This window comes from Heteronotia binoei, chromosome 2 (assembly GCF_032191835.1).
Source record: "Heteronotia binoei isolate CCM8104 ecotype False Entrance Well chromosome 2, APGP_CSIRO_Hbin_v1, whole genome shotgun sequence".
In the NCBI taxonomy this organism is placed as follows: Eukaryota; Metazoa; Chordata; class Lepidosauria; order Squamata; family Gekkonidae; genus Heteronotia; species Heteronotia binoei.
The window spans coordinates 17,579,270-17,606,215 of record NC_083224.1 but is presented as its reverse complement, the minus strand read 5'-3'; the positions used below and the strand labels follow the sequence as shown (position 1 = coordinate 17,606,215).

The 26,946-nt window shown below is 49.5% G+C and overlaps 1 protein-coding gene and 3 pseudogenes across 2 annotated transcripts; 3 read left to right on the top strand and 1 right to left on the bottom strand.

Annotated features, from left to right (window-relative positions):
* Positions 1-83: 83 nt before the first annotated feature.
* On the bottom strand, positions 84-25,070 carry LOC132566002 (zinc finger protein 883-like). Of its 2 annotated transcripts, XM_060230635.1 has the most exons (7): positions 24,919-25,070; positions 8,996-9,110; positions 6,737-6,810; positions 6,401-6,527; positions 5,378-5,500; positions 2,971-3,084; positions 84-2,479 (listed from the first exon to the last, which is right to left on the bottom strand). In XM_060230635.1, the coding sequence occupies exons 1-7, from the start codon at positions 24,922-24,924 to the stop codon at positions 759-761; spliced, it is 2,280 nt and encodes a 759-aa protein (XP_060086618.1). In that variant the 5' UTR covers positions 24,925-25,070; the 3' UTR covers positions 84-758. The 2 variants fall into 2 exon arrangements, with proteins under 2 accessions (XP_060086618.1, XP_060086619.1); XM_060230636.1 differs by lacking the exon at positions 5,378-5,500.
* Positions 12,508-13,211, top strand: LOC132565992 (RING finger protein 17-like; annotated as a pseudogene).
* On the top strand, positions 13,287-21,705 carry LOC132567782 (RING finger protein 17-like; annotated as a pseudogene).
* On the top strand, positions 22,151-22,783 carry LOC132567781 (RING finger protein 17-like; annotated as a pseudogene).
* Positions 25,071-26,946: the final 1,876 nt, after the last annotated feature.

The following is a 26,946-nucleotide window of genomic DNA, read 5'->3' as shown; positions in this document are numbered from 1 at the left end:
GTTATGAGCAAATCTGCAGAGAGAATTTTGAGGCTCTCTGTGTACAGCTCATGTGTGAATGGTTTTGTAAGAAAATTGAACAATTAAGATATACAGCCCTTTAATATTCATTTTTTAAATACATATATTTTTGCAGTAACTGGCCGAGAGGTTTGTGCTTCTGAGTTTTTCGTAATACGCCAGTACTCTCCATCCAAGTATTTCAGCTCGCTAATCACCCGAGTGTAGGATTGCGCAGGGACCTTGAAGAAGATAAAAAGGTCGCTTACATGTAACTGACAATCTTCGAATGGTCACCTGTGCAGTCACAAACGACCTACACAGCCTTACTTACTGCTGGCATCTCCATCCACATGCCTGCTAATGGCCTTCCTAATTGCAGCTGGAAGAAACTGAGAGGGGGTGGGGCTTTCTCCTCAGCTCCAGCCATGCTCAGAAGCTGCCTGCTCCTCAGAGCAGAGGAAAAGGCCCACCAAAAAACAAACCCAAAACCCACTGGTGCTAGCTATTGGAGTTCTCTGAGGTCAGATTCAACCCAGGGCTCAGTCAGAACCCAAGTGAGTGACTGCACGTGACTACTCAAAGATAATCAGTTACAGATAAGCAATCTGGTTTTTTCCCCCCTTGTGTGGGTTCTTAGATGTTGTTGAAGACAATCACACTGGCTGAATCTCTTTAAATTCCAAAACTTTCTGCCCTCTGTGGATTCCTTCATGCTGTTGAAGACTGTGCCTGAATCCCTTCCCACACTCTGAGAATTAAAAAGGCTTCTCCCCTGTGTGAGTTCTTTGATGAAGCTGAAGATGGCTACTCTGATTGAATCTCTTCCCACAATCTGAGCATTCAAAAGGCTTCTCCCCTGTGTGGATTCTTTGATGCTTTCGAAGAGTGCTTCTTTCACCGAATCTCTTCCCACACTCTAAGCATTCAAAAGGCTTCTCTCCAGTGTGGGTTCGTAGATGACTCTGAAGACTGCCACTCCTACTGAATCTCTTCCTGCACTCTGAGCATTCAAAAGGCTTCTCCCCTGTGTGGGTTCTTAAATGACTTTGAAGAGCACCATTTTGACTGAATGTCTTCCCACACTCTGAGCATTCAAAAGGCTTCTCCCCTGTGTGGGTTCTTAAATGACTTTGAAGAGCACCACTCCAGCTGAATCTCTTCCCACACTCTGAGCATTCAAAAGGTTTCTCCCCTGTGTGAGTTCTTAGATGACTTTGAAGATGGCCACTGTGACTAAACCTCTTCCCACAGTCTGAGCATTCAAAAGGCTTCTCCCCTGTGTGGGTTCTTAGATGTCTTTGAAGATTGGTGTTATGACTGAATCTCTTCCCACATTTGGAGCATTCAAAAGGCTTCTCCCCTGTGTGGGTTCGTAGATGACTCTGAAGACTGTCACTCTTAATGAATCTCTTCCTGCACTCTGAGCATTCAAAAGGCTTCTCCCCTGTGTGGGTTCTTAGATGATTTTGAAGAGCACGATTTTGACTGAATCTCTTCCTGCACTCTGAGCATTCAAAAGGCTTTTCCCCTGTGTGGGTTCTTAGATGACTTTGAAGAGGGCCACTGTGACTGAACTTCTTCCCACAGTCTGAGCATTCAAAAGGCTTCTCCCCTGTGTGGGTTCTTAGATGACTTTGAAGAGCACCATTTTGACTGAATCTCTTCCCACACTCTGTGCATTCAAAAGGCTTCTCCCCTGTGTGGGTTCTTCGATGCCGTTGAAGAGCACCATTTTGACTGAATCTCTTCCCACACTCTGAGCATTCAAAAGGCTTCTCCCCTGTGTGGGTTCTTAGATGACTTTGAAGATTGCCACTGTCACTGAATCTCTTCCCACACTCTGAGCATTCAAAAGGCTTCTCCCCTGTGTGGGTTCTTAGATGACTTTGAAGATGGCTACTATAACTGAATCTCTTCCTACAGTCTGAGCATTCAAAAGGCTTCTTCCCTGTGTGGCTTCTTCGATGCCATTGAAGAGCACCATTTTGACTGAATCTCTTCTCACACTCTGAGCATTCAAAAGGCTTCTCCCCTGTGTGTGTTCTCTGATGCTGTTGAAGAATGCAGCTTTGACTGAATTTCTTCCCACACACTGAGTGTTCAAAATGTTTCTCCGCTCTGTGGATCATTTGGTGTACAAGGAGTTGTGACTTGTATCTGAAGTACTTTCCACACTGAAAGCATTTACATGCCTTCATTATACTGTGCTTTGAAGAATGTATATTATATTGCATTTGATCTGAGAAGTTCATTCCACACTCCATGCACTTGTAAGTTTCCTCCAAGCTGTGAATTACTTCTTGGAAATCCCCCCCTTGGCAAGGAACAGATTTATCTGTCTTTTTCACCCAGTTTCTGACTTTCTGCCTCTGAGACCTGCTTTGTATCCTGATGTTTCTTCTCACATCTTCATTTTGGAAATCTGGTGATACAAGATGCAGTTCTTCATCCTCCTCTTTCCTCTGCTCAGTTCCTACTGGAATAAAGAGATCTCCTGTTAGTATCCACACAAGGAGGTCTGATGTGCTCCTAAAATTTCATCCAGGCTCCTAATACCTTGGTGTCGTCCTCCTGTTTTACAGTGAAGCGTACAACTGAAGTATACACTTTGAAAGTACATTAAGCTTCCTGCAACAGAGATGCTTGGTTGGGACTCTTACCATTTTTACGGCCCCCCCATCTGCGTGACTTATTTGATTTGAAGTAAGGGTTGTTTTATGATGGAAGCTATTTCTGTTCTTCAAGTTATTATACAATTGCTCTCTTATGGAAATTAGCATGTGCGAAATGAGATTCATTCTCTGACTGATGGTCTTTGCAAAGGCCACACTTTCATTTCCCTGCAGTGGATTCTCTCATTTACACGAAGGCCTTTGTTCCTTCTTTGGTTGACTGAGCTTTCTTAATGAACTGGGGTTTTAGGGAGGACTCCTCTATAGCAGGGAATGGGCTTATCCCTCCTCTTACCTGCATGGCTTTCCTCCTGCCTCTGTGGTCCATCTCCAAAGTTTTCTTTGGCATCTCCATTCTTGACTATTTCCAAAGAGAACTGGAATTCCCCAGCTGTCTCCTCTACATCTGCTGTTAAAATAAAGAGAGTTTCAATCAGCACCCATGCAAAAAGCCCAGCCACCAGTCAGACACCCCTCACTCCTGGGTCTGCATTTCTTTTATAAGATCTTCTTTTCTACCAAATTGAGCTGCTGGTCACACCTTATCCCTGCCTGGACCTTACATAGAGCTGTTTTAATATTCTGACCATCCCTCCTCTCCACATATGTCTTTTAAGGGAGAAGGTGGAAAGAATGATTCCCCCGCTGCCCCCATTTGACTTGCTGTGCAGCTTTTTTGACTCTGCTTTTGACGATGAAATACAAGAAGTTCTCATGAAATCCACTCCTGCAACTGCACTGAGAGTTTCCTTCCAGTTGTGAAGAGAGCCAGGAGAAGCTGCTTTCCAGCCTCCCCCAAGTACACATTATCTGTGGATCTAATCAAGTGAACCCCACAGTGCAGAGGGGAACTTTTATTATTTTTTGAAAAGGTGCCAGTTGTTGGGGAGGGCAGGTAATGACCAATGAGACAACCAGTCCTGTAGTGTAGGGCCACCTTTCTCAAGGTCAGGAGCATTCTCTTGCTATTTCTGGACCATTCTCTACATCAGGGGTGGCCAACGGTAGCTCTCCAGATGTTTTTTGCCTACAACTTCCATCAGCCCCAGCCAGCATGGCCAATGGCTGGGGCTGATAGGAGTTGCAAGGAAAAAACATCTGGAGAGCTACCGTTGGCCACCCCTGTTCTACATCTTAGCTGAGCCTATAGTCTAATGCCCAGCAATTTCTAAATCACTCAGGCATTTCTGCCTTTCCTAGAAGCACCAAGTCAGCTTGTCTCTCTTATTGTCAGCAAGAGATAGCCGGAAGACTGGCTTATGGGACCTCAAGGTCATTAACTTGTTAAGAGTGGAGGAAGAGCCTCTGGTAGCCCATCCTAGAAGAACACAAAGTAACAAAAAGTGCAGACAAAACCTCAGAAGAGTCTGTTCTATCTTCCAAAAATACCTGTAACACACAGGAAAATACCAGTAACGCGCACCGGACATACAGATATGCAATGCATGTTCAACATGACCAGGGTGATGTATTTTAAATGTAGAGAAGCTAGTTTGTCAGACCCTTAGAGCAGCACAGGGTTGTCATGGTTTCAACCCTCTTCCTTTGGGACGGGGGCGATGGTGCCGGCTGGTTTTGGAGAAAAATGGGCAGTGGAGCATGCTGAGTGGACAAGTATACCTGGCTTTTCTGTGTCTGTTTTTCTGTGGCAGAAGCTTTCCTGCCTCAAGGGGGTGGGAAGGAGTTGGTCGCTTGCCTCTTGGGGAGATGGGAGGTTGCTGTGGCACTTTCTCTGTCCTGCTGTGGCTCAACCAACTCTGCTTCACCTGAGAACTTGTCTCTCTGTTTACTGGGCTATTGAATCTCTCCAATAGCACACGATTCCATCCTCTTGGGGTGAGGACTGGTCCACTTCATAACCACATAGATTGTTGTGTGGTTTGGCTTAAGCCACTGAGTTGCAGTGTTAACTGGTGGGACTACTTGCTGCTGACAAGAATAAGACAAGCAGAGTTCAAGATCTTTAATCCAGCATCATGTGCATACACACGCGTTGTCGGAACTGGCCTTCCCACCAGTTCCTAGTGCTTATAAACCTTTGCCCTGACCATTATAATTCAAGCCAAAGCACGCCAAGCTAAAGTGGGGATTTGCGCGGGGTTTCTATTAAGCTCTCATCACCCCTGGTGGCGTTATCAGTTCTTGGGTTGCATCTCCTCCAGTTCTCGACTTTGGTTGCGTATTAGCTAGCCAGTTCCCAGACATGCCACCCATAGCAAGCACAAGCATAGCATTGTATGAATTAGATACATATGGCAAGAGGAACAAACTGGAATGAAACAAAATGGAGTGACTCTTGACAGCTGCAGAACACCCCTGCAAGGTAGAACAGCTCCTACGAAGCACACAGACCCATCTCCAAGGAATAGGAAGATGCCTGAAGGCATCCATGTGAAGAATGAAGGAAAGGGCTGATGTGCCTTTGGCCTCATCTAGCAGGGTTGTTCTTATCTAAGCCCCCATTCCCTGGAATGTCCAGTATTTAAGGACAGTTCAGCCACTCCACAGCCACGTGAGCTCAGCCCCAGAAGGAGCTTCTGAGCCTCCAGATTCCAGGCCCCAAAGGCCGCTCCCCTCTCTCTCTCACTTCACTCAGCAGACCTGGGAATTCTACCCAACCAAGAGTTGCTTAGAAGTGAAGAGGAAAGGTCCCATGGGGATTCCTTGCTGATTTTCATTACATAACTGTGAAAGATACCCACTCGCTGCCAATTCGTTTGGGAATGAAACAGTCTTTTCAGATGTTCTGGAGAAACTGTGCTGGCATTCTTCAGATGCAAGGCTTTGGTCAGTCTCCGGCATAGGATCTCTTACATTCTTGGCATCTTAGACAGAGAAAGGGTGGGGGGGATGGATTGTTTTTACATGAGGAAGGAAAGAAGTCTAAGGAAGAGGGAAATTTCTTCTGGAAGGACCAAACCATGATCTAGATCAAAGCTGACAAGGCTAACCAGGGGAGGGATCTTTTCCAGATTACAGTCAGAGTGGATGGCCAAAATCCCATTGGGGGAAGGGAATGTTGTAAAGGCTGACCACTGAGAAATCAGGATCTGGCTCCTTCCAGAGTCTTTCTGAGACCCAACTTGGCCTTAGGTTAAGACATCCTCTCTGGCTCGGGTGATATTTATTTATTGCTTTGAATTTCTAACCCGCCCTCTCCGCAAGTGGACTCAGGGTGGCTAACAATCAATTCTATTCAGACAGCAATGAAGATCCTGTGAATTTAGTGTTTGTGAGTTTCCTGCATTGTGCAGGGGGTTGGACTAGATGAACCTAAGGGGTCCCTTCCAACTCTATGATTCTTCTATGGATTATAATTTAAAATCAATAAAATACAATTACAATTTAAAAACATTCTATGGTGCTGTATATTTCAATATAGGCGGGCTCTTCTATCCTGATGGTTATCTTAGAGTAACCGTAGCTCTTAAGCGATGTGGGGTGGCAGTCCTCTCCCAGCTTAGATGTTAAAGGCCTGTTGAAACAGTTCAGTTTTGCAGGCCCTGCAGAAGCCACAACACTGGCCTCAGTTACCCATAGATCAGTGGGGTGGCTTGTATCTACCTCGCCCTGCTGAACATCACTTTCATGGCCACCCCAACTTCTCCAGGCACCCAGGGGTGGCCAATTAGCTGCACTGGCCTCACAAACATACATTCCTGTTGATTCATTCATCATCCCATTGGCAGCAATTCACACCTTTAGCATCTATGAAAGATCCTTACCCAGAAAAGCCACGCTCCCATAGTTCTCCCGCATGACTTCCCTGTAGAGGGCTTTTTGGCTCGGATCCAGCAGGCCCCACTCTGCCACGGTGAAATACACGGCCACCTCCTCAAAGGAAAACAGAGACTGAAAGAAGAAGCAGATTCCTTCATCACAGATCATGCCGGGCGGAGACTTGACACTCTCGACGGGTGGTTTGTGAGGGTGCAGGACGTAGAGCTCAGTATGTGTAAAGGCTGGGCTGTTCAGAGCCTCTCTACCTCAGGGAGCAGGAGCAAAAGTTTCCCTGAGAAAGAAGCTGGGTCATTAACTATCTTCCATTCATTCCTCCCTACCTGGATCGGAGGTCGAGGTTGAGGTGTTTCCATTTCTCTGCAAAGAAAACGGCTCGATAATGTCTCTTCACTGCCTGCAAGGGAGACAAAATGGGAAGGAAGAATTTTAGCCTCCACTTCCTATTTTGTTGGCTTGTCTCAATCTTGTTTACACATCCCAATTCCCAACTTGTGAAACCTTGACTTCTTGACACTCAAGAACATTTAGTAAACTGCGGGAGAGGTGAAAGACAAGCCTCAGGTACCCACAAACTTTGGGGGGTTATAAATACTGCAAACACATTTCAGACTTTTGTGAGGCTTGAAATGCGCCCTGTGAGCCCTGGAACTCCAATTGCTTCAGTATCCCTGCTAGATCAGACCAAAAGCCCAAGCATGACATCCTCCCGCCTCCTGAGCCTTCTTACCCATCGTGGAATCTGGACTGCCAGGAGGAAAGCAGGTGACTAGAAACCATGTGACATGACACATAGCCATCATATCCAGTCCTAAACCCATCTGATTTTAGCACATCAACTAAAACTTTAGGGTGCTGACAATGTGTTTCCAGAGCGTTTGCTGATAGTCTAACTTAACATTCAGGCATTTGGCTGAAAGAAACATGAAAATGACCCCATGTCCAGCCCATCCTCCACCCGCAAACCTCACAGGGGGACTACGCCATGGCCTGCAATCCCTAATCCAGTATCCTCTTTCTGAGCGTTGCCACCCAGATGCCCTTGAAATTCTTTAAGCTAGAACAAAGCCCAAATGACTGGCCTCTGGCAATGGGTATCCTGAGATCTGCTGCCCCAGAACAGGATGAGAGTTGTGTGTGTGTGTCTAAAGCGCTGTCAAGTCACAGATGACTCATGGATAAAGGTAGTCCCCTGTGCAAGCACCAGTCGCTTTCACAATGTTTTCATGGCAGACTTTTTACGGGGTGGTTTGCCATTGCCTTCCCCAGTCATCGACACTTTCCCCCCAGCAAGCTGGGAACTCATTTTACCGACCTCGGAAGGATGGAAGGCTGAGTCAACCTGGAGCTGGCTACCTGAACCAGCTTCTGCTGGGATCGAATTCAGGTCGGACTCGTGTGCAGAGGGCTCCGACTGCAGTACTGCAGCTTTACCACTCTGCGCCACGGAGCTCTTATAGTCAAGCATAGTTAAGCACAATTCTATAGTCAAGCACTCTATTAAAAGTCCACAGTTTCCATAGTTAAGCACAATTCTATAGTCAAGCGCTCTATGAAAAGTCTAAGCCTATTAGAATAACACCCCGTTAGTCTACATTTTCTCATTCAAAGTCTTAAGTCCCATTTGTTTGGCATGACCAGCGTAGAGACAGTCTCCTGTCCCTAGTCAGATCAGGCTGACATCAACAAAGGCTTCTTAACTTCAGGGCTTGATCAGCATAGAGACCTCATGTCTCTCATACAAGCTCTCCTCTCTGCTCAAAATCCGAAGGTTTATAAAGGCTCCCCCCCCCCTGCAAGTTTTATCACTTATCTCTATTTCATCATCATCTTATCTTATCATATACGTCAACTACATTCCAGAACTACCAGCTGCATCTTGCAGATGCTCAGTTATCTTTTCTCTATTCATTCTCTGCTCATACCATATAAGGCTTTTCCTGTCCTCAAATAGCCCTTACCTTTCACCCAGTTTTAATGACCTACATTCTCAGCTGAAGCTGTTAGCTATATGAATGCTTAATGGTGCTGAATTGCTTGTTGCCTATTTCATAAAGAGGGCCAACCCAAAAGAAATCCTGCCACAGTTTTTCAAGGCAAGAGAAGTTCAGAGGTGGTAGGCCATTGTCTGCCTCTGCACAGCAACCCTGAACTTCTTTGGTGGTCTCCCAATCCAAAAAAGTAACCAGGGCTGACCATTCTTAGCTTCTGAGATCTGAGGACATTGGGGAGTCTGGGCCACGCTGCTCAGGGGAACATGGAGGTTCCATGTATTCACCTTCACTTTTAGCGGCATCCAGATTTGGCTTCCTTTTCTTTTTTGAGCCACCTTGAATCTTTCTAATGGAAGGAAGGTGAGCTATGCATATTTCTATTGATGTAAATACGAATGGAATTGCTCTCCAAAAATCTGTATGCACCCTCTTAAAGTGGAGTGGCCATCATAACATCCTATGGCACTATTTGCAAGAACTCCATCCTACATAGTCTGCAGAAGTATTTCCCTTTTCTCCTGAGCTGAACCTTCTGCCCAACAACTTCATTACATGCCCTGATCCCCTGTGGGCAGGAGGCCCCCTTACCACTTGACGGGGCATCTTGAGCATGCTCCTGGGTCTGCGCCCTCTGACCTCCCTCTGATGGAGCTCCTTCTGCCTCAGAGAACTTTGCTTCCACCTTCACGGATCCTCCCCACATCTGGAACAACAGCAAGGGAGAGGAGCAAGAGAAGGAACGGAACAGGCTGAAGAGACCCATTCCCAGACTCCTCATCCCTGACCCAACCGCCAGACCTGCTTTAACCACAAGGAGAAGAACCAGGGTTGGGTTTTAGGAAGTAAAGCTGCACTGAGAACAATTTGGAGAAACAAATCACCAGGAGACAGAATATCAGTAGAGCTATTTCAAGCCACAGAAAGGGAGTCTGTCAACATCTTAGCAGGAATATGCTCACAAAGATGGAAAATAAAATAATGGTCCACAGACTGGAAACATTTACTTTACATTCCAGTTGAAGAAATGGAGACGCCAAAGATTGTAGCAACCGTTGGCCCATTACACGCATTGTAAAATGCTCCCGTCTGGGAAGTACATTGATTTAAGCTATGAATCACAAAAGGAAGAGACACTTGAGATCATACTGCAAACCTATGGGAGTTAATGGAGCATAGGAGAGAATTTCAAAATAAAAGCAGCTTGTGATTCATAGATTCAATCAACGTTTTTGACTGTGAGGATCAAGAAAAGCTATGGTTGTTTTTAAAAGAAAAGGGTGTGCCACAACATCCAATAGTTCTAATGCGAAACTTGAACTCTGGGCAAGAGGCCACTGGCAGGACAGATTATGAAAAAGCAGAAGGGTTTCCAACTGGCAAGGGTGCCAGACTGGGATGTATTTTATCTTCCCGTCTCTTCAATCTTCATGCAGAACACATCATAAGGAAAGCTGCATTAAATGTAGATGAAGGTGGAGTGAAAAAGGGCAGAAGGAACATCAATAGTCTGAGATATGGAGATGGCACCACTGTCAGGTCCTGCACGTTCTTCACCAATCATCTCAGAAAGGTGTTTATTGAATAAGTAAATACGTTACAGGCAAGCAGGTCTTGTTGAAACTGAAGCCCACGGCCCCTGCCCATACAGCTATACATTGAGTCCATCCGTTACATGGTTTCAAAGCTAAAGGGCCAAAATCTACCAATCGCATCCCCCCCATAAGCAATCCAAGCCCCCCTAATCAAGCAGAAACGAAACCATGAGAGTCTCTGTAAGCTGGATAACTCAGCTGACCATGGAGGCCCTCTGTGACTAGTTCTCAGTGTGGAAATGGATACATGATATGTTGCAGACAAAACAGGTCAGCAGGTGAGACCACAGCAATAGCAGTCAAGCAGGACCCAAAGGTTATTGCAGGTGATATACAAGCATAACTGTTTCCTCCACCAATTCATGGCAAGAGGCACTCTTGACAACCACATTATTGGCAGGAAGTAGTGAAGACTTTACTGAGGAAGGGTAAAGCAGAAAATGCTGAAGTAAGCTTACAGCTGAACACAGGAAGACAAAAATTATTACTAGTGGAGGATAACAGAAATTTAAAGTTGATGAAGAAATTGAAATTGTTCAAGATTTTTTTCTTCCTTGATTTTATCAACCAAAAGGGAGACTGCAAAGAAGAAACCAGGAAACTGAGACTGGGAAAGGGAGCTGTGAAGGAGCTAGAAAAGATTCTCTTCAGTGTAAGGATGTGTCACTGGAGCAAGTTAATTTGTGCCACAGTATTCCCCATTACTTTGTGTGGGTGTGAGAGTTGGACAAGGAAGAAAACTGACAGGAAGAAAGTGGATTCTTTGTGGTATTGGAGGAGAGACGTTTCTACAGATACCATGGACTGCCAAATGGACAAATAAATGGGTTCTAGATCAAATCAAGACTCAGCTCCCCCTAGAAGCTGAAATGACTCAAATGAGGTATTTGGTGACATTATGAAAAGACAGGAGTCACTGGGATAAACAAAAGTTCTAAGGAAAGCTCAAGGGAGCAGGAAAAGAGGAAGGCCAAACACAGGATGGACTGACTCAGTCAAGGAAGCCACGAAGGCCCTCAGTCTGCAAGACCTGAGCAAGGCTGTTAAAGAGAGGACGTTCCTAGGGTTGCCACATTGGAAGTGGCTTGACCCACACAGTAATAGCTGGCAGGAGAAGCTCATTGCTTGAGTGGAGTGACTGAAAGCCCCTCACCTGCTGTGCCTGCCTCTTCTCCTCTGCCTCACTCAGGAGGAAACCTTCGGCCAGGGCCACTGCCTGGGAACTGGTCTCTGGCCCGCATCCTCTCACCCAGCCCTGCACTTCCTGTGGCAGGATGGCCAGGAACTGCTCCAGGATCACCAGGTCCACCATCTCCTTCTTGGTGCGCCTCTCTGGCTCCAGCCAGTCCTTACAAAGTCCGTGGAGCCGGCTGCAAACCTCTCGGGGCCCATCAGCCTCCTGGTAACTGAACTGCCGGAAGCATCGGCTGTGAACATCTGCGGTCACAGGGTCTTGAACAAAGTTCTCTGGCATGGCTCTTTCCCAGAATTCAGCACCACTCCCTGCTTGGAGGGGATGGGGACCTTTCTTTGATATCTTCCCAGTTCCAAGGCCTTCGGAGTCCTTCTCTTCCATCTCCTTTCTCTTGCCTCTGACTCCGGAAATGCACTCTCATTCACTTGGCTGTGGAGAGGGTGAGGGAAAGATCAAAAGGGCAGGAAGAAAAGAAAACAGAGTTACTGTACATCACTGTCCCTGGTGAAGAATCACGTAAGTATTACCCCAGTGGATCAGAAGGAGAGTCCTTGTAGTTTGTTGCTGAGGATCAATGTCACTGTGGTATATTATATATCAAGCTTTTAAAGATATACCTCTTAGGTCCTTCAGGCAAGAAAACCACCAGTACTTACCTTTATGGCCTGGGACCTGCCTACCTTAGGGACCGTCTCTCCCCACATGTTCCCCAGAGAGTGCTGAGATCAGGGTCTCAGAACCTCCTTATAATCCCTGGGCCAAAGGAGGCCCGTCTGAAAGCGACCAGAGACAGGGCCTTTTCGATTGCAGCCCCCTGTTGGTGGAACCAGCTCCCGGAGGAGGTGAGGGCCCTGTGGAATCTTGAACAGTTCCGCAGAGCCTGTAAAACAGCCCTCTTCCGGTTGGCATACAACTGACCGATACCTGGATGCCTGAATATCCAAACGTATGAACATCAGAATATTTGAATACTGGAATACTGAAGAACCAACTTAAGGAAGAGGTAGCATAGTATATTGATGTGTGTTTTATGTATTTTTATGTATTTTACTGTATAAATTATTAATGTATTTTAAACTGATCTACTGTTAGCATTCTGTGTTGTAAGCCGCCCTGAGCCCGCTTTGGTGGGGTAGGGCGGGATATAAATCGAACAAAATAAATAAATAAATTAAAAGACCTGTTGCCGGGATACGTGAAGTGCAGATTCCACGGACTCTGGCAGAAGTTTCGGCGGGTGTGGAATTTCAAAACTCCAGCAGTGTCAGTGAAAGCTGCGGTTCAGTTTCAAAACCAACTGTAGATATTGTTGAACAAAAAGTTCATTTTGGGAGTGTGCAAAAATCTAACAGGAATCATTATCAAAACATCAGTGAGAAGAGAAAGCAGATTCCCAACAGGGGGCTTGTTAGCAGATTAATGTGGGAAGTGTCTCTAATTAACATGGACCGCAGAACTTCTCAAGAAACAGACAGAGCTTTGGAAATAGCTATAAATAACCTTGAACATTTAAAGACTGCGGAGGAGATACTTGAACAATTGGTCACTGAAGCAAAGCAAGAAGAAGGCAAGACGGCAAGTATTACTGATACCACATTTACAGACTTCATTGCTGCATTAAATTCAAGGAAAAGGAAATTACAGACAGCGTTGGTACTGAACACCAGCAGCTATGTAACTGATGTACATAAAGTTCAATTGTTTATTATAGAGAAGAAAAGCAGCTTAGATGGGAGCCATAAAGGTAGCAAGAGCGTTGAAAGCAAAGAGTCCTTTCAAAAGTTGTCATAGTTTACGTCAGGTTCTTTACAATTTAAAAATGACCATTGAGGATGAAGTTTCAAAACTGGATCATTTGAAGAAAAGAACACTTCCAAGGTTTTACATAGATGGTGATAAGAGTACCTCTCAGTTGGAAAATATAGGGGAAATTCTTCTTGATAAAACTGATCTGTTATGCCACTGTGGAGATGGTTCCATAAAACCAAGCAGTATGGAACAAGGCTGCTAAAGTGGCACTTTATTTAGAGGAAAGACAAAACATGATCCATTGGTTGAAGAAAACAATCCAAATTTTGCAGAATGATGTCAGCTTGATGGCAGTCATGCTCAGATCCAGCAGATGGCTCAATTACCAACTCCGAAGTATCTTGCTGCTTTGCCCCAGACAGTATGTGCTCCAGATGTCATAATTGAAGAAATAATTGAAGATTCTCCAGGTACTAGTTCCACAGAATATCCTGAAGATGCACATCACAGGAAGCTTTTCCAAAAGCGGCTGCTTCCGTTTGGAGTGAAAGCAGACTCTCCAGAATTAGTTCTTGTCAGTTGTGTAATAAATCCTTGTCACTTCTACGTTCGGATGCTTTCACAAAAGAAAATGTTAGTTCATTTGGAAAAAAATATTAAAGCAGTTCTGTAAAAGTAAGAATACATCTCCTACAGACATCTTGGAATTAGGTGCAAGAGTCTTTGTTAAAAGTAAAGAGCATGGAGCATGGTGCCAGGCAAAAGTTATTGAACTAATTCCAAAGCAGAAAACAAAGGAAGGGAAACCCTGTGGTCCAACAAAATACAAAATCTGTGATGAAGAAGAAGAAGATGAAGAAGATATTGGATTTATATCCTGCCCTCCACTCCGAAGAGTCTCAGAGCGGCTCACAATCTCCTTTACCTTCCTCCCCCACAACAGACACCCTGTGAGGTAGATGAAGACATTGGATTTATATCCCGCCCTCCACTCCGAAGAGTCTCAGAGCGGCTCACAATCTCCTTTACCTTCCTCCCCCACAACAGACACCCTGTGAGGTAGATGAAGATATTGGATTTATATCCCGCCCTCCACTCCGAAGAGTCTCAGAGCAGCTCACAATCTCCTTTCCCTTCCTCCCCCACAACAGACACCCTGTGAGGTGGGTGGGGCTGAGAGGACTTTCACAGCAGCTGCCCTTTCAAGGACAACCTCTGCCAGAGCTACGGCTGACCCAAGGCCATGCTAGCAGGTGCAAGTGGAGGAGTGGGGAATCAAACCCGGTTCTCCCAGATAAGAGTCCGCACACTTAACCACTACACCAAACTGGCAATGATGTCGCAATGATGCAAGTATTCTTTATAGACTTTGGCCATTCTGAAGCATTAACTTCCGGTGACGTCACTTCCGGTGACGTCATGCCACCGCCGGAAACAGGAAGTGACACCACTTCCTGTGACATCATTTCCCCGCGTCACCTGCCGGAAACGGGAAGTGACATCACTTCCTGTGACATCGCTTCCCCCGAATGACATCATTTCCCCCAAATGCCACTGCCGGAAACAGGAAGTGACGTCACTTCCGGTGACGGCGCTTCCAGTGACGTCATGCCACCGCCGGAAACAGGAAGTGACACCACTTCCTGTGACATCATTTCCCCCACGTCACCTGCCAGAAACGGGAAGTGACATCACTTCCTGTGACATCACTTCCCCCGAATGACATCATTTCCCCCAAATGCCACTGCCGGAAACAGGAAGTGACTTCACAGCACTTCCTGTGACGTCCCCAAAAATCCCCCAAATATCACCGCCGGAAACAATTTTGTTCTCAAATCCTGTATATCAGGGGTCCTCAAACTTTTTAAATAGGGGGCCAGTTCACTGTCCCTCAGACTGTTGGAGGGCCGGACTGCCGTTACTGTACAAGGCCGTGGGCCGTCAGTTCTCTGTCTTCTGCATCTCTCTCCCTTCCCCACACCACACACCCTGGCCTAGGAACTCACCTCACCTCGGTATCACCTCACACTCTGTCTCCGCTGCCTCAGCCCAGTGCCGGAAGTGTGCGTTGCTAACACAAGTTTGGGTCGAACGTCACTTCCGGTCTGATTTTGCCATAACCCGGCGGGCCGCATAAACGTCCTCAGCGGGCCGCATCTGGCCCGCGGGCCGTAGGTTGAGGACCCCTGCTGTATATACTTCATCAGTATATGGGATAAGGCACTTTCTCAACTGTGCTGCATAATGCAGCCTATTTATTTTGTCCTGTTTGCTCTGTTGGCTCTATCTGCGCCACCTTCATCACTTTCGGGGTGTGGATCCCCCAGTGGGGTGGTCTCGCGACTCCCTCTGCCGGCTGTTTCTGATAGCCCTGCGCCCCCTCTTTCATTTGATGTGTGTCCCGTGTGGGTGCCACCCTCCCGCCAGGAGATGCCGCAAAATGAGCCCCCTTGAGGCTTATGGCGGCAGGGCTCGGGGGAAGCGAGCTAGACTGCTGTTCTTTTGAGGGGTTATAGAGTGTTTCGAGCCCGTCCCTGTGGCATCGGTCCCATCGTTGTGGGACCCAGGGGGCCGGCGCAGCGGCCCACCGAAGCAGCCTGTCACTAATAACACAGGTCGAGATGCAGGACAGGAACCCGGAAGTGACCGACAGGCTGCTTCAGCGTGCCGCTGCGCCGGCCCCCTGGGCCCCACAACGATGGGACCGATGCCACAGGGACGGGCTCGAAACACTCTATGACCCCTCAAAAGAACAGCAGTCTAGCTCGCTTCCCCCGAGCCCTGCCGCCATAAGCCTCAAGGGGGCTCATTTTGCGGCATCTCCCGGCGGGAGGGTGGCATCCGCACGGGACACATATCAAATGAAAGAGGGGGCACAGGGCTATCAGAAACAGCAGGCGGAGGGAGTCGCGAGACCACCCCACTGGGGGATCCCCACCCCAAAAGTGATGAAGGTGGCGCAGATAGAGCCAACAGAGCAAACAGGACAAAATAAATAGGCTGCATTATGCAGCACAGTTGAGAAAGTGCCTTATCCCATATACTGATGAAGTAAATACAGGATCTGAGAACAAAATTGCACCAGAAGACACAAACACAAAGCTCCCTTACACTGAATCAGTGCTTGGGTCCACCAAAGTCAGTATTGTCTACTCCAGTCACAAACACAAAGCTCCCTTACACTGAATCAGTGCTTGGGTCCACCAAAGTCAGTATTGTCCACTCCAGTCACAAACACAAAGCTCCCTTACACTGAATCAGTGCTTGGGTCCACCAAAGTCAGTATTGTCACATAAGAACATAAGAGAAGCCCTGTTGGATCAGGCCAGTGGCCCATCCAGTCCAACACACTGTGTCACATAACAACATAAGAGAAGCCCTGTTGGATCAGGCAAGTGGCCCATCCAGTCCAACACACTGTGTCACATAACAACATAAGAGAAGCCCTGTTGGATCAGGCCAGTGGCCCATCCAGTCCAACACACTGTGTCACATAAGAGAAGCCCTGTTGGATCAGGCCAGTGGCCCATTCAGTCAGGAAGGGAGGAGGGAGGGAGGGAAGGAAGGAAGGGAGGGAAGGAAGGAAGGAAGGAAGGAAGGAAGGAAGGAAGGAAGGAAGGGAGGAGGGAGGGAAGGGAGGGAGGGAAGGAAGAAAGGAAGGAAGGGAGGAGGGAGGGAGGGAAGGAAGGAAGGAAGTGAGGAGGGAGGGAAGGAAGGGAGGAGGGAGGGAAGGAAGGAAGGAAGGAAGGAAGGAAGGAAGGAAGGAAGGAAGGAAGGAAGGAAGGAAGGAAGGAAGGAAGGAAGGAGGGAAGGAAGGAAGGAAGGAGGAGGGAGGGAAGGAAGGGAGGGAAGGAAGGAAGTGAGGAGGGAGGTAAGGAAGGGAGGAGGGAGGGAAGGAAGGAAGGAAGGAAGGAAGGAAGGAAGGAAGGAAGGAAGGAAGGAAGGAAGGAAGGAAGGAGGAGGGAGGGAGGGAAGGAAGGGAGGGAGGAGGGAGGGAAGGAAGAAAGGAAGGAAGGGAGGAGGGAGGGAGGGAAGGAAGGAAGAAAGGAAGGAAGGAGGGAGGGAAGGAAAGAAGGAAGGCCAGCCGCCCCCCCCGCCAGCCGCCCCCCCCCCCCCCGCTTTTGGCTTACCTTGATCCAGGGTGGTGGCGGCCTCTCCTCCGGGCTGCTGGCGGCGGCTGCGGAGGCCGGGAAGGTGGCGGAGAGGCCGGCGCTGGACCCCGGAGGCCTCCAGGGACCAGCGCCGGCCTGTCCGCGGCCTCCGCGGGCCTCCAGGGACCCGTGGAGGCCTGTCCGCTGCCGGCGCTGGACCCCGGAAACCTCCAGGGACCAGCGCCGGCCTGTCCGCGGCCTCCGCGGGCCTCCCAGGGACCCGTGGAGGCCTGTCCGCTGCCGGCGCTGGACCCCGGAGGCCTCCAGGGACCAGCGCCGGCCTGTCCGCGGCCTCCGCGGGCCTCCCAGGGACCAGCGCCGGCCTGTCCGCGGCCTCCGCGGGCCTCCCAGGGACCCGTGGAGGCCTGTCCGCTGCCGGCGCTGGACCCCGGAGGCCTCCAGGGACCAGCGTCGGCCTGTCCGCGGCCTCCGCGGGCCTCCCAGGGACCCGTGGAGGCCTGTCCGCTGCCGGCGCTGGACCCCGGAGGCCTCCAGGGACCAGGGCCGGCCTGTCCGCGGCCTCCGCGGGCCTCCCAGGGACCCGTGGAGGCCTGTCCGCTGCCGGCGCTGGACCCCGGAGGCCTCCAGGGACCAGCGCCGGCCTGTCCGCGGCCTCCGCGGGCCTCCAGGGACCCGTGGAGGCCTGTCCGCTGCCGGCGCTGGACCCCGGAGGCCTCCAGGGACCAGCGCCGGCTGCTCCGCGGCCTCTCCGCGGCCTCCGCTGGTCGCTGGAGGCCCTCCAGAGTCGGTGCTCGGCCCTCCTCCAATCTGTGGCCCATCCCAAGGGTGACAGGTAGTAGGGCCAGGTGTAACCCGCCTCCGTCATTGGTGCTATGCAAAGCCAGGTCCATTAACAATAAGACCTCAATTCTCCGAGAGTTCATGCTCGAGCAGAATATGGACCTGGCTTGCGTGACCGAGACCTGGACCCGGGAGGGTGATACAGTAGCCCTCTCGCAAGCCGCTCCCCCAGGTTACTCAGTCTTCCACCAATCGCGGACTAGCGGGCGGGGGGGAGGAGTGGCATTATTTGCACGGGAGGCGATTTGGCTGGTGTACCGTACGCCTAACGCACCGGCCAACGCCTTACCGTCCCTGCTCGAGGCGGCGACAGGCTGGGCGCTGGAGCACCCAAGGCTGATAATCCTGGGTGACTTCAACGTCCATGCTGATGACCCGTCCTCCAGTCAGGCGACGGACCTAGTGTCTTCCATGGCGACACTGGGACTCTCTCAATTTGTTGTAACCCCCACTCACCAGGCAGGACACATGTTAGACCTGATCTTCGCGGCCGGGATTACAGTGAGCGATATAACTGCAGAGGTAGTGCCATGGTCGGATCACTTCGCTCTCAAGGCCCGTGTAAGTATGCCCCCCCAAACCTGTTTAGGCGAAGAGCCGATTATGGCTCGCCCGCGGAGCCAAATGGACCCGGAACGGTTCCAGATGGCTCTGCGGGATCCCTGGCCCTCTGGCGACTCCCTCGATGGCCTGATTGAGACTTGGAATAGCCGGCTCTCTAGGGCCATTGAGGAGATCGCACCTCGGCGCCCTCTGCGACCTCGGACTAAGCTGGCTCCGTGGTATTCCCCGGAATTACGCCAGTTGAAACAAGGCCTTAGACGGCTAGAGAGGCAATGGCGGCGTACCCGTGACGAGGCGATTAGAACATCCTATAGGAAGTTTATGAAGTCCTATGAAATGGCAATCAAGGCCGCAAAGAAAACATACTTTGCGGCTAAGATTCCATCTGCAAATTCGCGCCCAGCCCAATTATTTAGAATAATTCGGAACCTGACTACACTGCCTCACGGCAATTCAAAAGCTAAGGAATTGGAGATAGGCTGCGAGGCCTTTGCGAAATACTTTGCGGATAAGGTCCAATTGCTCCGCCAGGACTGCCCCGCCAATTTAGAGGCAGTAAGTGGACTCGAAGCCCAATGCGTGTCTTCGGATTTAACTCTGGATTGCTTCGACCCGCTCAGCTTGGAGGAAGTCGACAGAATTCTTGGCACTGCACGATCCACGACTTGTGACCTGGACCCATGCCCCTCCTGGCTAATCAAGGCCTGCCAGGAGGAATTAAGATATCCTATATGGGATATTATAAATCGATCCCTTTCAGAAGGTGTTTTTCCAACACCCCTGAAAAAGGCATTGGTCCGCCCTCTCTTGAAAAAACCGTCATCAGACCCGGCCGAATTGGCACACTACCGGCCGGTCTCAAATCTGCCCTTTTTGGGCAAGATTATCGAGAGGGCAGTGGCGATGCAGTTACAGGAATTTCTGGAGGACGCTTCCGTCTTAGATCCATGCCAGTCCGGCTTCCGCCCGGGTCATGGGACAGAAGCAGTCCTGGTCGCCCTCATGGATGACCTCCGACGACAACTGGATCGAGGCGGCTCGGCGGTATTGCTGTTGCTAGACCTATCGGCTGCGTTCGATATGGTCGACCATCAGCTGCTGACCCGCCGCCTCGCCGACGCAGGAATTCGGGGGCTAGCCTTATAGTGGCTCTCCTCCTTTCTTGACGGTCGGGGACAAAGGGTGGCAATCGGGGGGGAGCTGTCGCAGAGGCACCCACTTCATTGTGGAGTGCCTCAGGGAGCAGTTCTCTCCCCGATGTTGTTTAACATCTTTATGCGCCCCCTTGCCCAGATTGCACGGAGGTATGGGCTGGGCTGTCATCAATACGCAGATGACACCCAGCTTTATCTACTGATGGACGGCCGGACTGGTGATGTCCCAACAAACTTGGACCGGGCATTACAAGCCGTGGCTGACTGGCTCAGGCTGAGCGGGCTGAAGCTGAATCCGGCGAAGACTGAGGTCCTTTGCGTGGGCCGCGGCGGGCCGGGAGGGGAGATCACCTTACCGGCCTTTGACGGTGCGCCACTGGTACCAGTGCGCAAAGTCAAGAGCCTGGGAGTGCTACTGGAATCCTCTTTATCAATGGAGGCCCAAGTAGCTGCCACTGCTAGATCCGCCTTCTTTCATCTTAGGAGAGCGAGGCAGTTGGCCCCCTTCCTGGAACGCACCGACCTAGCAACTGTGATCCACGCAACGGTCACTTCGAGATTAGACTACTGCAATGCCCTCTACATGGGGCTGCCCTTATACCGAACACGGAGGCTTCAGGTAGTCCAGAACGCGGCGGCCAGGCTGCTGGAGGGACTACCACGGTGGGAAACTGCACGGCCTGGGCTGCGGGATCTACATTGGCTGCCGGTTGTCTACCGTGTTCGCTATAAGGTGCTGGTTATCACCTTTAAAGCCCTATATGGCCGAGGACCTGCCTACCTAAAGGACCGCCTCTCCCCATATGTGCCCCAGAGAGCACTGAGATCCAGCTCACAGAACTTACTGACAATCCCTGGGCCAAGAGAAGCCAGGCTGAGGGCCACTAGGGAGCAGGCCTTCTCGGTGATAGCCCCTCGCTGGTGGAACGACCTTCCGGAGATGGTGCGAGCCCTGCGGGACTTGAACCAGTTCCGCAGGGCTTGCAAAACATGTCTCTTTCAGCTGGCCTTTGAGATGGAACCCGACTAATTTGATGAATGGACAACTAGTCATCTTGTAGATATCACGACTACAGCATTTAGCACCTATTTTATTATATATTTAACTTTTAAATAATTTTTACTGTAACTGATATTTAAAATTGTTTATGTTGTTTTATGATTCATGGGATTCCCATGCCTGTCAGCCGCCCTGAGCCCGCCTCGGCGGGGAGGGCGGGATATAAAAATAAAATATTATTATTATTATTCCAGCGACCAGCGGAGGCCGCGGAGAGGCCTCCGCCACCGCCGCCGGGCCCCGCGCGCCGGCGGGGAAGGCGGCGAGGGAGGGAGGGAGCGTCCCTGCGCGTGCGCAGGGACGCTCCCTCCCTCCCTCGCCGCCTTCCCCGCCGGCGCCCGCGGCCCACCGCCTCCGGGGCTGGCTAAACCGGGACCTCTAAATGGTCCCGGTATAGCCAGCCCGGGAGGCAGGAATAGGGGGCCAGAACCGGGACATTCCCGGGCTCCTGGGACGGTCTGGCCACCCTACCTGCGGGTGACATGATAGAAGTTTACAAGATAATGCATGGGATGGAGAAAGTAGAGAAAGAAGTCCTTTTCTCCCTTTCTCACAATACAAGAACTCATGGGCATTCGATGAAATTGCTGAGCAGTCAGGTTAAAACGTATAAAAGGAAGTACTTCTTCACCCAAAGGGTGATTAACATGTGGAATTCACTGCCACAGGAGGTGGTGGCGGCTGCAAGCATAGCCAGCTTCAAGAAGGGATTGGATAAAAATATGGAGCAGAGATCCATCAGCGGCTATTAGCCACAGTGTGTGTGTGTGTATAATTTTTTTTTGGCCACTGTGTGACACAGAGTGTTGGACTGGATGGGCCATTGGCCTGATCCAACATGGCTTCTCTTATGTTCTTATGAGGTCCAGATACTTTGTGGTATCGGGGTGAAGTTACAGAAGTTGGCAGTGGCACTATCAGGGTATGATACTTAGACGTTGGTTACATTGAAAAGATACCTCAGTGTCATCTCTATCCAACTGTTTTGTATGCTGATATACCTCCTTTCTCCATACCTTGTCAGCACCATAAAACTAAACCAGTCGGAAGTACTTGGCAGCAGGATGCAGTTGAGCTCCTCCAAGAACTACTTACAAAGAGATTTGTGTCGATACATATTGAGAAACTATCAGATTAGCCATGGGGAAATATATCTGTCAAGCTGTTCTTTAGGGTGGGGCTGGAGAGCCGGTTTGGTGTAGTGGTTATGTGTGCGGACTCTTATCTGGGAGAACCGGGTTTGATTCCCCACTCCTCCACTTGCACCTGCTAGCATGGCCTTGGGTCAGCCATAGCCCTGGCAGAGGTTGTCCTTGAAAGGGCAGCTGCTGTGAGAGCCCTCTCCAGCCACACCCACCTTACAGGGTGACTGTTGTGGGGGAGGAAGGTAAAGGAGATTGTGAGCTGCTCTGAGACTCTTCGGAGTGGAGGGTGGGATATAAATCCAATATCTTCTTCATCTTCTATCTTCTAGGGGGATGTCACTTTCTTCCTTCATGGCATACCACAAACATTGCATCGCTGAAGAGGAAGACGGTGATATACCCAAACTGAATATAGCAGAACGCAGCGAGGAGCCTTTGGAAGAAAACTGTGAAATTAGTTACGAGGAATTGCTGTTGCCTGAAATAGACACCCCTCATCTTCCTCCATACACTTTCCCGCCTTTGCCTATTCTTGGAGCACTCTTCCAAGTTCAAGTAACACACATTGTGTTGCCAAATGAGGTATACATTTGTCTTGATCAGCCAGAGAATTCCATCCAGCAGGCTGACAGAGAGGACAGTAGGAACGGCTTGGAATCAGACTGCAAAACTCTCAAGGAAGCCTTGACTTGGTGGAATCAAAACATTGAGTCCTGTCCCTGTTAACTGATTCGAAATGAGATGCCTTGCCTTGCACAGTACACATTGATGGCTCATGGTACAGAGCAAAACTCCTTTCTGTTAAGGAATTTAATCCTCTCCTGATTATGGTTCTATTTGTTGAGTATGGAGCAACAAAAAAGTTGCCCACGAACAGGTTACATCAAATCCCTCCTAATCTTATGCAGTATCCTGCTGAAGCATTCAAAGTTTTGTTGGCTGGATTTAAGAAGATATTGGAAGATGATGATATTGGATTTATATCCCGCCCTCCACTCTAAAGAGTATCAGAGTGGCTCACAATCTCCTTTACCTTCCTCCCCCACAACAGACACCCTGTGAGGTAGATGAAGATATTGGATTTATATCCCGCCCTCCACTCCGAAGAGTCTCAGAGCGGCTCACAATCTCCCCCCCCCCCCACAACAGACACCCTGTGAGGTAGATGAAGATATTGGATTTATATCCTGCCCTCCACTCTGAAGAGTCTCAGAACGGCCTACAATCTCCTTTACTTTCCCTCCCCAAAACAGACACCCTGTGAGTTGGGTGGGGCTGGAGAGGGCTCTCACAGCAGCTGCCCTTTCAAGGACAGAGAGCGGCCTACAATCTCCTTTCCCTTCCTCCCCCACAACAGACAGCCTGTGAGGTGGGTGGGGCTGGAGAGGGCTCTCCCAGCAGCTGCCCTTTCAAGGACAACCTCTGCCAGAGCTACAGCTGACCCAAGACCATGCTAGCAGGTGCAAGTGGAGGAGTGGGGAATCAAACCCGGTTCTCCCAGATAAGAGTCTGCACACTTAACCACTACACCAAACTGGCTCTCCATTTAAACCTCCTTTATGTGATTCAAAAACTGACAGAATTCCTTACTGTCCTGAATGGAGCTTAGAAGCATTGTGGGCCATGATAGATTGTGTTCAAGGGAAAAGTCTCCAGGCTTCCTTGCTGACTCACTCACCAGATCATACTGTGTTTTTGTATAACGATGGATGCTTAAATTCACATGAAGCTTGTAGAAATGGGATTGGCTGCCTTAAGTCAGTGACACAAATAACGAACCTGTTGACAAAAAAAAAGGAATCTACCTCAAGAAGTTGATCTGTTGGGTTAAAAAAAATGCTATAGTATAGGAGTGCTTTTAAAGACTTTGTTTACAAACACTGAAGGAAATGCCTTTTTGTTTACAAACAGTGAAGAAAGTTAAGTAATAAAAAACTTGCATTGAAAAAAAAATCTGTTGTGGATCTTTTGAGCTTAGGTATCTATTTCTGGGGATCAGTCTATCTAGTGGGTACATCTGAGGTAAACTGGAGCTCAGGACAAAGTGACTGGAAAGGGCTTAACCATTACAGTTCACTTCTCCTAAACCACTACACCAAGCTGGTGGACCTGAGATGGTTATGAAGGCTCCCACACTCCCGGCTTTCTGCAAACTAAGCAAGACTGAATTATTGAAGAGGCTTTTCTACTCAAGCAATATGGAAGCACTGCTCAAAAGGCTTCAGAACGTCACTTGGATGAATTATTGGAGTCTATATCGCTGGGTCTAAATTACTGTAGGTTTTATCTGGCTGTGTAATTTTGCATCATTTATTGGGTCATGTTAAGCGTACTGCTTTCCTTCAACACTGTTTTTCAGATTCCTGGTTGGTTCTGGAATTCTTTACTGAATGTACCATCCTATTGATTGCATTGTCCCATTATATGGTGCACTATAATTAATGTAGATTTAGGTGAGTCTTGCGGCACCTTTAAGAGCAAAACAGTTTTATTCAATCTGTCTTCGTGGAAGGCACCACATTAAGCCGCATGGAGTGGAACTCCCAACAGCCTTAAGAAGAAACTCGCAGTTACAGACTGGCATTTCCTATCTTACAAAATGCAAAAACGTGGACTAGTCTGAAGAAGCGTTCTTGCACACAAAAGCTTATACGTTGAACAAAACATTGTGTGTCCTAAAGGTACCACCGGTCTTAAACTTTGTTGTATAACTAATGCAAATAGATAAAATACACTCCTTTCCCCCCCCCCCCGGAACTGCAGGTGGGGGAGCGCTAACGTGTGGCATTTGGGGCAGCCAGCCAGCAGGAATGAGTACCCCCCACGGTAGCTCTTTCTTCAACCCAGTCGATCTCCTGCTCCCTCTCCCCGCAATGGGTGCCTCGGAACAGATAAAATACCCACCATAAAAGAGTGCAAAAGATACAAGGCACTTTAAAAACATGCAACAACAAGCAATCCTTCCCTGCTAAATTCTTTCCACCTTTTAGCAGGGCGGGATGCAGGGAGGAGGCTGACTTGCCCCCCCCCCCTTGCAGACCGCCTTGCAAGCCCTGGGACCACCCCCGCTCCCAAGGGGCTCACAAAGGGCAACTCCCACCTGCATAGAAGAACATCCCGTCTGGGAAAGATCTCAAGGCGCCTCCCCCCTCCTGCAAACACGGGGCGGGGTGCAAAGTCCTCCCTTCGGAGGCTGGAAGGCCTTCCTGGGAGGGACCTTCCCCGCCTCTCTCTCCCGCCCCCTCCACTCCCCCTCTGCAGCCCACAGCTCGCCTCCTTTAACCCCTTCACGGCTGCAGAGCCCAGGAAACCAGCGGGACTGGGCTCCCTCCAGCCCGGCTGGGTCAGCGACGCCTCGAATGCCGCTCGATGGGGCTGCTCGGGGGTCTCTCAGCAAAGGGAGGCTGAGAAAGTGGCTCCCAGCTCCCCCCTTGCAGCCCCAGAGAGAGGGGGAGGAGGGAGGGGAAGAGCGGCTGGCAGCAGGGAAACCGGGGCAGAGGGAAGGGAGGGGTGCCAGCCTCCCGCTTGATGCAAGTCTGTGCTTTAGAAGAGGGAAAGTGTGAAATCAGGTCTTTGAAGAAGGGAAAATGCGTTTATGAACTCTAGATGAACTTTGCACGATAGAGTCAATTTTAAGCACTAGCACTTTAATCCCCCCCCCCCCCCCACCAGCACTGAATAATCCATGAAGAGGAAGAAGTCTGGACCGTGACGTTTGTTGGTATGAATGAATTGCTCAAGAGTATGCTGTACCTTGTACTTTTCTACTTGGGTGTTACATCTGATGGATTTAAAAATATTTTCAACCTTGTATGAAGGTTAGATAGAGCCTCGTGGCGCAGAGCGGTAAAGCTGCAGTACTGCAGTCGGAGCCCTCTGCTCAGGACCTGAGTTCGATCCCAGCGGACCCTGGTTCAGTAGCCGGCTCCAGGTTGACTCAGCCTCCCATCCTTCCGAGGTCGGTAAAATGAGTCCCCAGCTTGCTGGGGGGAAAGTGTAGACGACTGGAGAAGGCAATGGCAAACCACTCGGTAAAAAGTCTGCTGTGAAAAATGTTGTTAAAGCAACGTCACCTGAGAGCCGAAAACGACTGGTGCTTGCACAGGGGACTTCCTTTTACCTTTATAAACTTTGTATGGTGAATGTATCTCGTGAATATCCCACAGTAATTTTGGTGTGTTTACTTTTTTCTGTGGTACTCATGGGTTGCTTAGCCTCCAGGTGGGGTTGGGGGATCCTCCAGCATTGCAGCTTCTCTCCAGGCTATACAAATCAGTTCCCCTGGAGAACATGGAGGCTTTGGGGGGGTGGACCCCGAGGCATTGTCCTCCACTGAGTAGCCTGTCTGCTCCAGGCTCCATCCCCAAATCTCCAGGAATTTCCCAGCCTGAATCTGGCAACCCTAAGAGATAAAGACCTCTCCTTCCCACAGGCATCTAGGGGGGGGAGTGTTCCATTTTGCCACCTGAACCCGCAAACCTGGGGGGGGGGGGGGAATAGCACAGGGGAGCCACAAAACAGAGGAAAGGGGTGTGGTGCTTTAAGGCTGGCCTCAGGTAGGGCTGCCAATCTCCCTGTGTTGCCTGCAGATCTCCCAGAATTCCAGCTGATCCTCAGCCTATAGAAAATGGCTACTTGGCAGGATAGACTCCATTGGACAAGGTGGGAGGTCCCACTCCTTCCCAAAGCCCTCCCCACATTTTCAGGTGTTTCCTACCCAGGGGCTTCGTTGCCAGTTCCCCCTTAGCTGTCACTCGAGGCAGCTGGCCAGAAATATGCAAGCAAGAGGCAGTGCAGGAGGTTAGGAAAAGGGAGGCTGGTGAAAGTTGGATCTAGATTATTTTAAAGGGATCCTCATGAATGATTGCGGTGCAATCTGTAGCTATGGCCAGTCTGTGACCGGACACTGAATATGGGTGACCAAATGCAAAAAGTGTGAGGATGCATGAGAGTTTGTGCTTCAAAACCACATTTTTGTGCCATAGCAGTGCCATAAAGCAGTGGCTCCATGATTTTTGTGGCACTTTCAATGATTATTGAACTGTGACTGGAGAGTGCACATGAGGGCTGGATCAAATGCAAAGATCCAGGAGAACCCATTGTTTGGAAATACTGTTTTGCACTACAG